General features: G+C 39.0%; 1 protein-coding gene across 1 annotated transcript; it reads left to right on the top strand.

Annotated features, from left to right (window-relative positions):
* The first annotated feature begins 1,374 nt into the window (after positions 1–1,374).
* On the top strand, positions 1,375–9,926 carry LYRM1 (LYR motif containing 1). The gene is made up of 4 exons (XM_010191369.1): positions 1,375–1,383; positions 6,684–6,842; positions 7,854–7,946; positions 9,587–9,926. Exons 1-4 carry the CDS (start codon positions 1,375–1,377, stop codon positions 9,701–9,703), a joined length of 378 nt encoding a protein of 125 aa, XP_010189671.1. The 3' UTR covers positions 9,704–9,926.
* Positions 9,927–12,068: the final 2,142 nt, after the last annotated feature.

Here is a 12,068-nt window from a genome sequence, read left to right as displayed (position 1 = left end):
GGTGGCCCAGCTCCCAGGCGGTGTGGAGAAGGCTTTGTGTATGATCAGTCCTGAGCCTCTCACCTGGGCCTGCAGTTAACACTGACCTGGAGCTCATGTCAGGTGGTGTCCTCCTATCCCATCACCACCAGGCCTGAGGTTCTTCTCTCCACAAAAACAGAAGACTCTGGGACAGATAGAGCAGCACTTCCCCTTGCATTTCTCTGCCCTGTGCTGTCTGTGAGGCAGGAGGCCCCAAAATCCAATCCATAGGCTATTTGGGAGAGTCTAGTGCTAATACTGTGTGAGGCTTTGTTCCAGATCTCCCAAACTTGAATGGGATTCACACACTCGATTTAAAAAAAAAAGTAAATATTTTTTTAATATATGCCTTGCTATAGTTCTCAAATAGTAAAAATCATATCTATCTATGTCCTGGGACCAAAGCATTTGGAAACTGAAGCAGAGGGTTCATGAAATTAGTTTTATCAAATGACCCACAGAACAGAAGTAAGAAAGGTGGCAGGGAGGACTCTTTCTCTGCTAATATTAATATTTATACCTGTCCTTGAGTTCAGGACCCTTTCCAATGCTGGGAAATATTTCTATTCATGCATTCAGTTGCATTTGGCTGGAAACCAAGGTATGAATAAGGTGCATAAATCTATACTGGGTTTTGTGTCCATGTTGTTGTATGCTTATATAATATAGAAGTGAGGCCGTGCAAGGACAGCTGAGACTTCATTTTCTCTGCTAAATCTGTTGCACTGCATTAAAACCTCTTGCTCTGCTTGTAACTAATAGAGAACTAAACCCAAAGGAGAAAATGGTTATAAACATATGAAAGCATGAGTGACAGGGTTGCACAGGACTAGAGCCAAGTTTGTATTGCTTTAGAGTTTAGTGTCGTAGACACTGCATGCTTTTTAGGAGAAAGCTAAAAAATATGTAAAGCAATTTTTTTTGTTACCTCTCTCCCCTCCACTGTCTAAGTCAGCATTTCTGTTCTTCCTGAGGCTACTACGGCACAGGAGGCACTCCCAGAGCAAGAGTCTGTGTGCCCTACTAAAACCAGATAATGCCTCGACCACTGCACACTAAGAAAATGAAAACTCTGTGATAAAAGAGACTAGCTAAGGGTTTCCACTTTCATTTGTTCAAATGAAGAGAATGTTGTAAAATCGTAATTTTCTGCAATTTCACTTATTTGAAATTAGATAGGAAAGCCTGTGATAAAATCCAAGTCCTTGCTTTTACTATTTAATTATATTCTTTTTTTGCATGCAGTTTCATTTTTCTGATCAAAAGACTGCTCCATATGTAAGAGAAAAAGAGATCCAAGTTCAGTCAGAAGCCCGAGGCGCGAATAGAATAGCAGAGTTCTCATCTCAGCCGATGAACAGTGTAAGTACAAAGACTTAGAAAGGCTGGTTCAGAGGTGTTGATCGGTGTTTCAGATCACTTCAGTTTGCCAGCAGGAAGACACTGGCATGACAAAATCTAAAACCATGTGAAAGTCACCTTTCTTTCAGATCTCACTATTGAATAACTTGGTTCAGTAATTTGGTTCTTTTTCACCAAATCTGCAAAGATTTATGACTGCAGTTTGTAGATGGAAACAGAAACATTTGGAGTCAAATTAATCCTGGATGGAAATATCTTGACATTTAAAGGCTTGCATCCTTTGTAGAAATGAGGATAGAACAATACAGACTTTCATTTTAGTTTGTTTTTCACCGTGTGGAGATGGAATATTTTAGCTGTGATTGAAGTTTTGCTATTATTTGGTTTTGGCTGAATCTTAAAAAGTATGAGTGTTCAATCAAGAATGAAAATCAAGTTAGGTTTTCACCTTGCTAGGTACATCCTGCAGCCACACGTGGTCGATGTTTGCAGTGCGCTAGCTGTCACAGGCCACTAAGTCATTGATTTCAGTAAAAGAAGATAAAATTACTTCTCTGGAAACTGGATTTTGAAATTCAGTATCATTAGAAGGCACGTGGCCCACCCAGCTATTACCGGAGTCTGTGCCCTCTCCTCTTCTCTCTGTGCCACAAGAACTCATTGTTTCAGCTGTTGTCCCACAAGGAAATGATGGCCCAAATTCATTGCTGCCCTAAGAACCACAGACTCATTTTGGCAGACTTGCACAAAGGATGAATATGAATTACTGACCTCTGGTTGCTGTGGATAGTTGTGAAAGGAATGAGTGATTATCTGTTACATTAGCAGCAGGAGAGAGACTGCAAGTCACTCTTTAGCGAAGTGATATAATTTAGCTCTTTTTTAAAAAAGCCAGATCTGCAGAGTTTTTTGCATCTCTTGAAGTGTTAGCCAAAGAGTGCCTTTGCAAATATGAGATATAGATTGACATACAGGCTGAAGCTGATGATGTTCCATGTTATGATGTTGATGTGCCGTGCTTTTGAATCACGTCATTTATTTCTGTAGCAGAAATGTGATAATTCAGAAGGCAGTGAGCCCAGCAGTTTGTCATTGTGTCCTTGCCAGTAGTAAAGCAGCCGTCAAATAGAAGTTGTGTTACTCTTAAACATTTTACACCTGACAAGTTCAAAGCTGCTTTTTCAAATTATTCCACACCCCACCATCTCCTCCCCTGGTTTCAACATCAGCATTAAGTATGTGTTACTATTGCACATCCTGGTTAGCTGGGATGTAAAAGAGATCTATTATTTTAAAATATCCTTTTTTCCCCCATGGACTGATAATTTCACTCTTTGTTTCCTAAAATCCTCTGTGTACTTGCTACTGGCAGATTTTCTGTTTAAAGTGAGTACCTAATGCTTGACTTGAAAAGATGAAATGAAATGAAATAAAATAGACTTACAACTTCAGCAAAGGAGCTGTGCAGAGAGGAGGAGAGTGCTGGACACGCATTCTTAGCCAAGCATCGTCCCTGGGAAGCAGCTGTAATTCATATATAAGCAGCTGCTCATATATAAGTAGTCTCCATGCAGCTTGCCTTACATCCTAACTTTGCTTTGACCGTGGGCTATTGGGGTCACTTTACAGTGCAGTTGACATATTCCTTTACTTATTTTTATATAAACCTTTAATTTAAATTCTAAGCAAACCTGCAAAGAGCAAAAGACAACTGGTGTTTCACTGGTTATTCAGATTATTGAACTTTTGGGTCAACCATCCAAAAATCCAAAGGAGCATGTATTTGTTCCCTGAAAGAACAACTTGTTGTTACATTTTATAGTCTAAAGAATTATTTGTTTTATTTAACAATGAATATAAGTTTGCATCTTCATCATGCAGTAACTCATTAACTGCTCAAGACACTTCTGCAAGTTTGGGTACAGTGGCATATTTCAGGTGCTTGATCTGGGTGTCGGTAACAGGGGTTTGCATGTAGATTAAAAGAATGATACAACCCTGCGTTGTCAGAGCTCTGGCACGGCATCCAGCAAATGCTTATTTGGAAGGCTACACTTGGCTTCCCTCCGAAGGCTTAATTCTAGCATTCAGCTCGAAACCAGCCTGCAGCCTACCACTCTTCCCATTGATACATGCGTGCGTACAGACCTACCTACCTGTGACCTCTCCCGGTTTGGTTTGTTGCAGTAAACACCCAAAATTTGCTCAGCTAATACAATAGCCCTGTACTTTTTGACAAAAATGCCTGTGGTTAACCTCTGTGGGCTGCATTCTGCAATGAAATGAAGGGTGGTAGAAGTTAAACAATGGGTGTGACTACCACAAGATGAGTGTTAGTGGGAAAGTGGTGTAACATCCACTTAGCATTCCAGAGATGTGAAATATGATTTAAATGCCAAAGATGTAAGTTGCCAGATGAGTAACTACAAGGACACGAAAGCCTCCCTTATCTTCCTTTCTGTCCCACTCAGAATAATTTTGCACACCCACAAAACTAATACAAGTAGTGTCACTTGACAGAATTACACCTGATAGATAACTTGTACCGTCACTTAGATTTCTGCTGGTGTATATACCAAAAAATGTCTCTCTTTATACCAAAGAAAAAATACCAATGTCATTTACAACATTTTAAGTTGGAAGTGATTTTGCTCTCGGTAGAATTATTCCCTGTTTACACTCCTACTCAGATCAGAATCTGACCCAGGCTTTGAATTTTGTCCTATTTACTCTCATTCTTTCCTGTGACAGAGCGGGTCCTCTGTGTATGAAGGGCTTCTCACACCTTCATATACATATCTTTGCAGAAATGGTTTATAATCAGGTCTGCAATATTAGAAATTGTTGACTAAAATGAGCCATGGGAGCATCTAGTTGCTGAGTATATATGAAAAGCTACTTAGTGTCTTTTACATCATCTAGCATACGTGGGAAGGAGAGCAATAATACAAAAGTGCAGCCCATACCTAGATGGGGGGCTACACAGTTCTATCTCAATTCCAACACCGAGAAATTAAAGAAAGAAAAAATAAGTTCTGGATGGGGGAGAGAGCACCTAGTGAGAAGAAAACTGTTGGTTCTAAACTTTCAAACAAAATCTTTATAAAGAGATTCTTGGTATGTTTAAAATCCAAAAGCAATAGGTGTGAGTACAGCTCTGAGCAAGGGGCACGCACTGTCCCAAATTGTGGCCTTGGAAATTGTCTGATGTGTAGATCAGAATTTAACTTTGTGTTTTAAACAGTTTTCCCCCTGATGTTACTCCTCTTATTTTCTTTATAGATCACATGAAAACCTGAGCTGAAAGTTTCTAGTGCAGTACTATCTCACTTGCTGTCAGTAGGGAACAAAGAATACAACCAGCTCCAGCAGAGGCAACACCTTCAAATAACAGCAGAGGGATGAGGCCAGCAGAGCCTCTAGGTGAGGACTCAGCTTGTGCTAGGTCAGCCTGTTTATTTTCTGTACAAAATATGCATTCAGCAGAGGGAAGCAATGATGTTTCAGATACACATGCATAGCTTTGTTTATGACCAATTTTATTGCCTGAAATGGAGCTGTAGATTGGATAAAGTGATGCGTTTATTCCAAAGTGTTGGATGAGCTGGGACTACCTAGCTATTTCATTGTGGATATTTGTTTCCTAGAAATATCATAAATGTTTCCTAGAAATATTTTCTGTTGGGTAGGAATAATCATTCTTTTATCTGAGGGAAAATAGATGGTTGGTTAAACATTTTAAAATATGAACAGCAAAATAAACATGTTCTCTCTTAAGAAAAACAGTTTTATGTCTGCACTTCTTATGATCATAAGACAAAAAAGGTTAGGATTTAAGACTTTAGGATGTTTTAGCAAAAAGAACTATGGGCCCAATCCTGTGTTCAGGTTAATATATGTAACTGACTTCGGTGAGGAAAAGGGTGTAAATGTGTGAAGCCACTGGAGGACCGTACTGAAATATTTGCAGAGGGTAGCTGCTGTGGTGGAGGCAGCCACGTGAGAGGACTTAGGTGCAAAACCCTCTTCTGCTCTCCACAATACCAGGAATTGCCACGGACTGCAAGGAGATGTGCGATAGCCACATTGCCAACCATTCTGCAGTAATGTGGGTGCATGCATTAGCAAGGAGCTTTTCCTCTGTCACTGAAGGAGAGTGTTCTCTCCAGAGCACAGTGCAGGCTGGCTGAATTACCCTGGTCCAGATTGTTCAGAGGAGCTATTCCCAGTGCACAGGCCTGATTTCAGGGTAGATTCAGCCACAGTAACTAGAGTTGCCTCTTGGCAAATGGATCCTGAGAGAGTCAGATAATGTCCTGTCCCTGTCACTTGTTATTCACTGCATCCATGTACTTACTTTGAAGTTCTGCAGTTATCTTTTGGATTTGAAGGTACCATTGACAGTTGAGGCGTGCCTAAAGCAGAAGTTACTGTTTCTGTGAATCTGATCCATGGCAGAAGTGTTATAATTCCAGCAGTGGATTTGTCTGAAGGATATTTGTGGTCTGGAATGAAATAGTGTCACCACTTACCTGATAAAATACTTATTTACATAGAGTAAGAATAAGATTTTATTCTTGATTTCTGACAAAGGTTCTTACTGCACCTGGAGTGAGTCAGTGGGCTCAGCAGGTGCACAGCTCTCTGAAAATCAAGACATTCAGGGCTTTCCTAAATCCACAGTTAGTCTGCCTCTCCTGCAGGCCTTAGTTATAATAGTTTTCATCACCTTTTCATCACATCAAACTCCAGCTGAATCATTACCACATACTGTAGTGGTATCACAAATAAGCTTCTCAGCCTCTGAAACGTAGACTGGTTTTCAGCAAGATCTTGGTGGTTTTCTCATGTATTTTATTCACAGATTTCAAGATGCTTTGCAAAGACAGAGTCAGCGCTGGTAAGGCAATTTCACAGGAAGGGGGATGCTCAGAGTTTCGGTGAATTGCCCAATGTCTGTTGCAAAATAGCAGTGGAACACAACCCGGGCATTCTTGTACCAGGCTTGTGATTCAGCAAACGACTAAAGCAAGAGCTTAACTTCGAGCAAGAGCTCAAGCTGTTTGAATGGAGACAGATTTAAGTATCAGTTTAAATACTTTGCTGGACTGAGTCTTCAGCTTTCAACAGCTAATTATTGTTTACAGCTATTTCAATTCTTTTCATATAGCTCAGCACATCTTTAGATGGTGGAAATATTTTTAAACCAATTCAGCTGTGTGAAAAACTATACTGCTTGCTGGCCTTTTAGCAACTCAAATGTTCATGCATATGTTTGGGGTTTTGTGTTGGTTTTTTAGATGACACCAGTTACTCGACAAGAAGTTATTGGCCTTTACCGCAAGATATTCCGAATAGCCAAAAAATGGCAATCGGCATCAGGACAGATGGAGGAAACTATTAAAGAGAAGGAATACATTAAAAATGAAGCCAAAATATTATTCCAAAAAAACAAACATGTAAGTGGGTGTCCTTACAGTTTTGAATTTCTGAATTATTCTCCTCTTCCTCCTTGCCCTGTCTCAGTGATTGGATGCTAAGATATGAATGTAAGAGTTGATTTCCCAAAATTTCATTCACCTTAAATACTGGTGTATTCGGGTTATAGTTTAAATTTCACCCCTGAAATAGTAATAAGAAAACTCAAACTATTTCAGCTCTTCATTAACTACTGTAGAAGTCGGAAAGGTCTAGAGCTTTCAATAAAAAATGCCAAGAAAAAAATAAATTCCAAAGATACTGTCTATGTATTTGAAGCAGTTTTTGATCTTTTAGAAAGCTAGCTAAGTGTATCATTACCCATGCAATGGCAAACAGAGCTTACTATCTTCTTGTACTTCTATTATTTTCAAAGCAACACTTTGGCATTTCTTGTAAAAGAAGCACATCAATATTTTTCTTAAGGAAGAAATTTCAAACCCCTTTTGAAAGGGGCGCTAGAGACTCCATGGTAATCAAAGGTAATTCACAATCACAACACTTATTTATATCCCAGTTTGGTCTGTGACTAAATTCGGGTAACACAAAATTAAAAAAAAAAAACCAAGTGTCAATTTACACCACATTTCTGACTTCAAAGGGAGTTTCTGGATAGGATGATAACAGAATGTAGACCAAGGAGTCTCTTCCCTTTCTAGCTACCTTGTAGAGTGATTAATAGCTAAGTGTGAACACAGTTCACACGTCTGTTGTCTTTTTACAGAGCAAATACCATGTTTGGATAAAAACCTCCTTCTGTAGCCTCAGTCATGACAGCCTCTGGGCCTTAATATCTAGCATCATCAAGCCCAGGACTGTTGAGTCAAGGCAAATAATAACGTTACCTTTTATGGATGTGAAAAATACAATCATTGCGTCCTTGGGACTGGCAAAAAAAGCTAAAGAAAGTTATATGGCTGTGCATAATTTATGCTTGAGCTTCCAAATGCTAATGCTATACTTGAACAAAACAATTGTTTTTATGATCTTAGGTAACGGATCCCAAGTTGATTAAGCAGTTTATAGAAGAATGTGAGGCAAGAATAGAAATTGGACTTCACTATAACATCCCCTACCCAAGACCTGTGAGTATAAATCTAGTCACAAAGTCTTCAGCTATACCCACTTAGCTCTCACTGGACAATAAAACCCTAAGTTTGCATCACTGTCACTGCACTGCATTTTTAAATAAGTCAGTATTTAAATGCTATGCTAAATCAGAGCCAAATAAGCCAAATGTATACTGAAATGTTCTCCATCTGTCTTATTTCACTGTAAATTGGCTAATTTCTTCTCAAAATAAGGAGTCAAAGCCTAAATGGAGTTGCACGAGCTAAACTCCTAAGGCCTGTGAATATTTAGGCAGTCTTGACTGACCAATGAATCACACTATGTAGAAAAAGACAGTAATGGAATAGAATCTGTTAATCTTTCCACATAATAAAAGAGAAAGAATAAAAATACTAAATTACATCTGCTGTAGATACAAAAATTTTCATGGCCTGCATTACTGGTAATTGTTCTTCTGGTCATAAATCAGGTTTTATAAAATACCTGCCTATGCTGCTGCTTCCTTTCCCCTGTTCCTAGAGAAAAACATGTCCAAGATTACCAAAATGCTGGTATTTCCATCAACGTCTTCTATTGCACCATTCAATATAGTTCCTCACAGCCCAGTCACTTTTGTCTGTAGTACTTTATGCTGCCTCCCATAGAGACTTCCTCTCTATTCCTTTTGATTAGTTTACATTTTCACATCTATAGTGGTCACTGTCAAAATTAAATTGTATCTTCATCAGATGCTTGCCTAGAATATGGTCACTGTTAGCATCTGTTTCACATACAGCTTTTTCTCCAGTATGCAGAATAACAATGCATATCTGGCAAACAAGACTTCTAGAAAAGGGCTTAAAAATGTATGCTCTGCAGTGGTTTCAGAATCCCAAAGGATCAGTTCTACGTCAGCTTACACAAACTATATTATATTTCTAGAATCTGAAAAATAACTATCTATTTCTGCTTTAGTCAGTGTTTTTACTACTATTTGCACCTAAATAGCCATCTTACAGGATGACAGCCTCAGCGACAATAACATCTGACTGCTAACACCTACATTTTCAATCACTTAGGGGGGATATATCTGCATGACTCCCACTAACAGTCTTATAAAATAGAAAGACTTTGTCAATCCTGTCACCTATTGCTCCTTCTGCTTGTGGAGTCAATGACATAGATTGTACATTTTAATATGGTATATATAATCATGACAAGAGGCAGGCAGTCTCCCAGTACAGTTCGGGATTATTTTGTGACTTGTTAGCTAGATATGAATAAAGCACACAATGCTTTAAGACACCTACCCAGGAATTTTTAGGGTTTTCTAGGTCTTACTGTTCTGGAACATTGTCAGCAGTCCTATTTGAACAAGTATTTTATCATTGCAGTCATATCAAGCTACAAACCAAGGTTACTAAAGCCTAAAATACATGGGATTTTAATAAACATGATATTTAAGGCCTCAAAGTTACACACTAGTAACTCCTCGGAGAGTGCTCCTCTTAGAAATCTGGTTTGAGATGGTACAGTTGCCCTCTCCAAAGTGTGAAGAAATTATTTAAAACTCAGTGAAACCTAGTCTGTATATATGTCTTCTTTTTTCTTGTAGCTTCTCAATTTGCACCTGTTTTATGGGATTTTCTATTTATTGTGGGATTTTCTTTTCCAGATCCATCTGCCTCCTATGGGTATTGCCCATAAACAAGGCCGTACGTTGCGACACCAGGAAAAGTTAAGGAAGATTTCTAAGCCAATATACCTGAAATCCCATGATGAAGTTTCATAACCCATCATTTAAGCTATGATGTGTAATTACATCATTTAAGCTGTGGACTCTCATCCAGGTGATTTATGTACACAACTGTGAATGAAGCTGTTTTGGTCACTTGCTCACACATTTCCTGAGGCCAAAAAGCTAATTGATGCTTTGCATTTGATGGATAAGGTTGGTTTGCTATTTATTACATTTGAACCACTGACTCATCAATAAAAGGAACACTTTTCAAGGAGTGAGGTGTGATATGAAGATTACTTTGACATCAGGACAAATTACAGTGGGTTTTCAAACTCTCTTAATCTATAGCTGGGTTCTCTGGTGGTTTGAGGATGATATAAGCTCAATTGTGATTCACCACAGTGCCTTGTGTAAGGGTGAGCAAAAATCAAGTCCTGGAGAATCAAGCAGACGCAGTGCCTCCAGAACTTCCGAGTGGAAGTGGGAACACAGTGACTGCACCGTGCAGTTGCACTCCTTCCTCTCCTGTCCCTGGAGAAATGGTCCAGTCTCATAGTATCCTTATGGTGAAGTATTGTTTCTAAACAGACAGTAGCAAAGAGCAGAAATGCTACCACTCCTTTTTTCTTTTCGCAGACTGCAGAGGAGTGGCCTAGAGCCTCTGTGTCAGCTTTTTTTCCCCCTTCCTTTGAAAAGGGTGTGGATGGGAAATGCAAAGCTTGGAATGCCATCACGCAACTCAAGAGTAAAACATTCCAGTGCTGGGTTCCTCAGGTTCCCACATATGGACTGACTGAAAACTCTCCCTTCAGGGTACCACTTTAGGAGCAAGCTTAAGATGCTTTGGGTGTTTTCACTGTGCATTTTTACATAGTTAGCTTTTCAACAGGATCAACACACTGGCTTTCTCAACAGTTATTTTAGTGTTAGGTTTTAACTTTTACTGTGGACAGAACCCCAACTTTCTTAAAAGAAAGTATCTACAACTATCTCTTCAGTCTTAAATTTGAGAGGTTTCATAAGTGACTCATGGATGGAAGTGAAATGAAATTACTTTTCCCCTTCATGGCCACAAATTGTTTTGACTTGAGTCCTCTGCCTTTGCCCACTGTTTACTAATTCTCTTCAGGAAAGCTAGGGGAGCCTTCTGTCCAGAAGTACCAATGAGACCAAGCCTCGGACAAGAGCCACACTGTACAAAAAGACTACATAAGTACAGCCCACAGATGCTTTTAAGGACGGAGGGTATTAGCAGTGACCTATTCCAGCCAGAATTTAATGGTGGCAAAAAAGCAGATTTGAAAAATGCAGTGTGTAGTATTTCCTATTAAAGTGGACAAAACCAATTAAATCTCATGTTCTGAACTCTCCAAGCCCTAATAGGCAATGGCAAAGGAATATTCTTGTCTTAAAATATAAAAATAAGTTAACAAGTTAAAACTGGTCATGTGCAGAACAGAATGACAATTTGTCCCCCAAGAGTGTAAGAATGATTGTAAGAATGAAAAAAACCCACAAGCAGATGAGAAAGTACAAGGAAAGAACGAGAAGAGCGAATCAGCATGACAGGTACTGGCTAGCCCAATTTCTCACTACTCTTTGTGGCTCCAGCCCACGAAGGTATCTATTCCCATATAATTATTTCCTGGGAATGCCTCATGTGGGATGTAACAGTGTCATTGTTCTGCCTGTCAGTGGGAGCTTTGCAAATTTACTGCTGCCAGGAAGACACAAAACAAAACTCCTTTAGCCTAGGAGAAGGAAGATGGAATAAAGACAGTAAAAAACATCATTATACACATTGCTTAATCCTTCATTGAAAGAAGTCTTTTCCCATTCTCATTCTGATACACCAGTGTAGAGAGGTGTCAACTGAGCCAAACCAAAATGTGCAGAGACAAGGGTTTTGAATGGAAGCTTAGGCTCACTCTTTATTCAGCTATAATTTGAATCTTTTTAATTGTTAAAATTCATGTGACTAATGAAGCCACTGATGCTGTGACTCATCAGGTGAATAAACAGCTATGTAAATGAGTAGTCTAAAATTACTGTCTGTGTTATAGTCAACTCTCTCCTGAGCTCATACCAGAACATTTAGATAATTTCATAAGAACATCCCTGAAGTTCCAGATTTATGCCAAATAACAGTATGAGTTTGAGTGTATTTCTGAAGGGAAATATAAATACGCCATTTTTAAAAGGCCCAAGTAGCCTTAAGTAACTCAAATTAGTATCCACTTGCTTAACTGAAAAGCTACTAAGTTGAACTGCAGTAACAGCATCACATTATTTAAGATGTTTTAAGTTTTGACATGCCCATTAATTTTTCTAAGTGTGTGTTTCAGAAATTATTAACTAGTGCCTGATTCTCATTACTTTCCAGCACCAGAAAGCAAAGACTGAAACCTGTTAAAAC

The sequence above is a fragment of the Mesitornis unicolor genome, unplaced genomic scaffold (assembly GCF_000695765.1).
Source record: "Mesitornis unicolor isolate BGI_N332 unplaced genomic scaffold, ASM69576v1 scaffold15689, whole genome shotgun sequence".
NCBI lineage: Eukaryota > Metazoa > Chordata > Aves > Mesitornithiformes > Mesitornithidae > Mesitornis > Mesitornis unicolor.
This window is presented reverse-complemented; position numbering and strand designations above follow the sequence as displayed.

Bases quoted from the DNA above. Each gene is read 5' to 3' on its own strand.
- LYRM1 (XM_010191369.1), top strand. The intron at 6,843-7,853 runs GTAAGTGGGTGT...TTATGATCTTAG, and splicing joins TATTCCAAAAAAACAAACAT to GTAACGGATCCCAAGTTGAT. The intron at 7,947-9,586 runs GTGAGTATAAAT...TTTCTTTTCCAG, and splicing joins ACATCCCCTACCCAAGACCT to ATCCATCTGCCTCCTATGGG.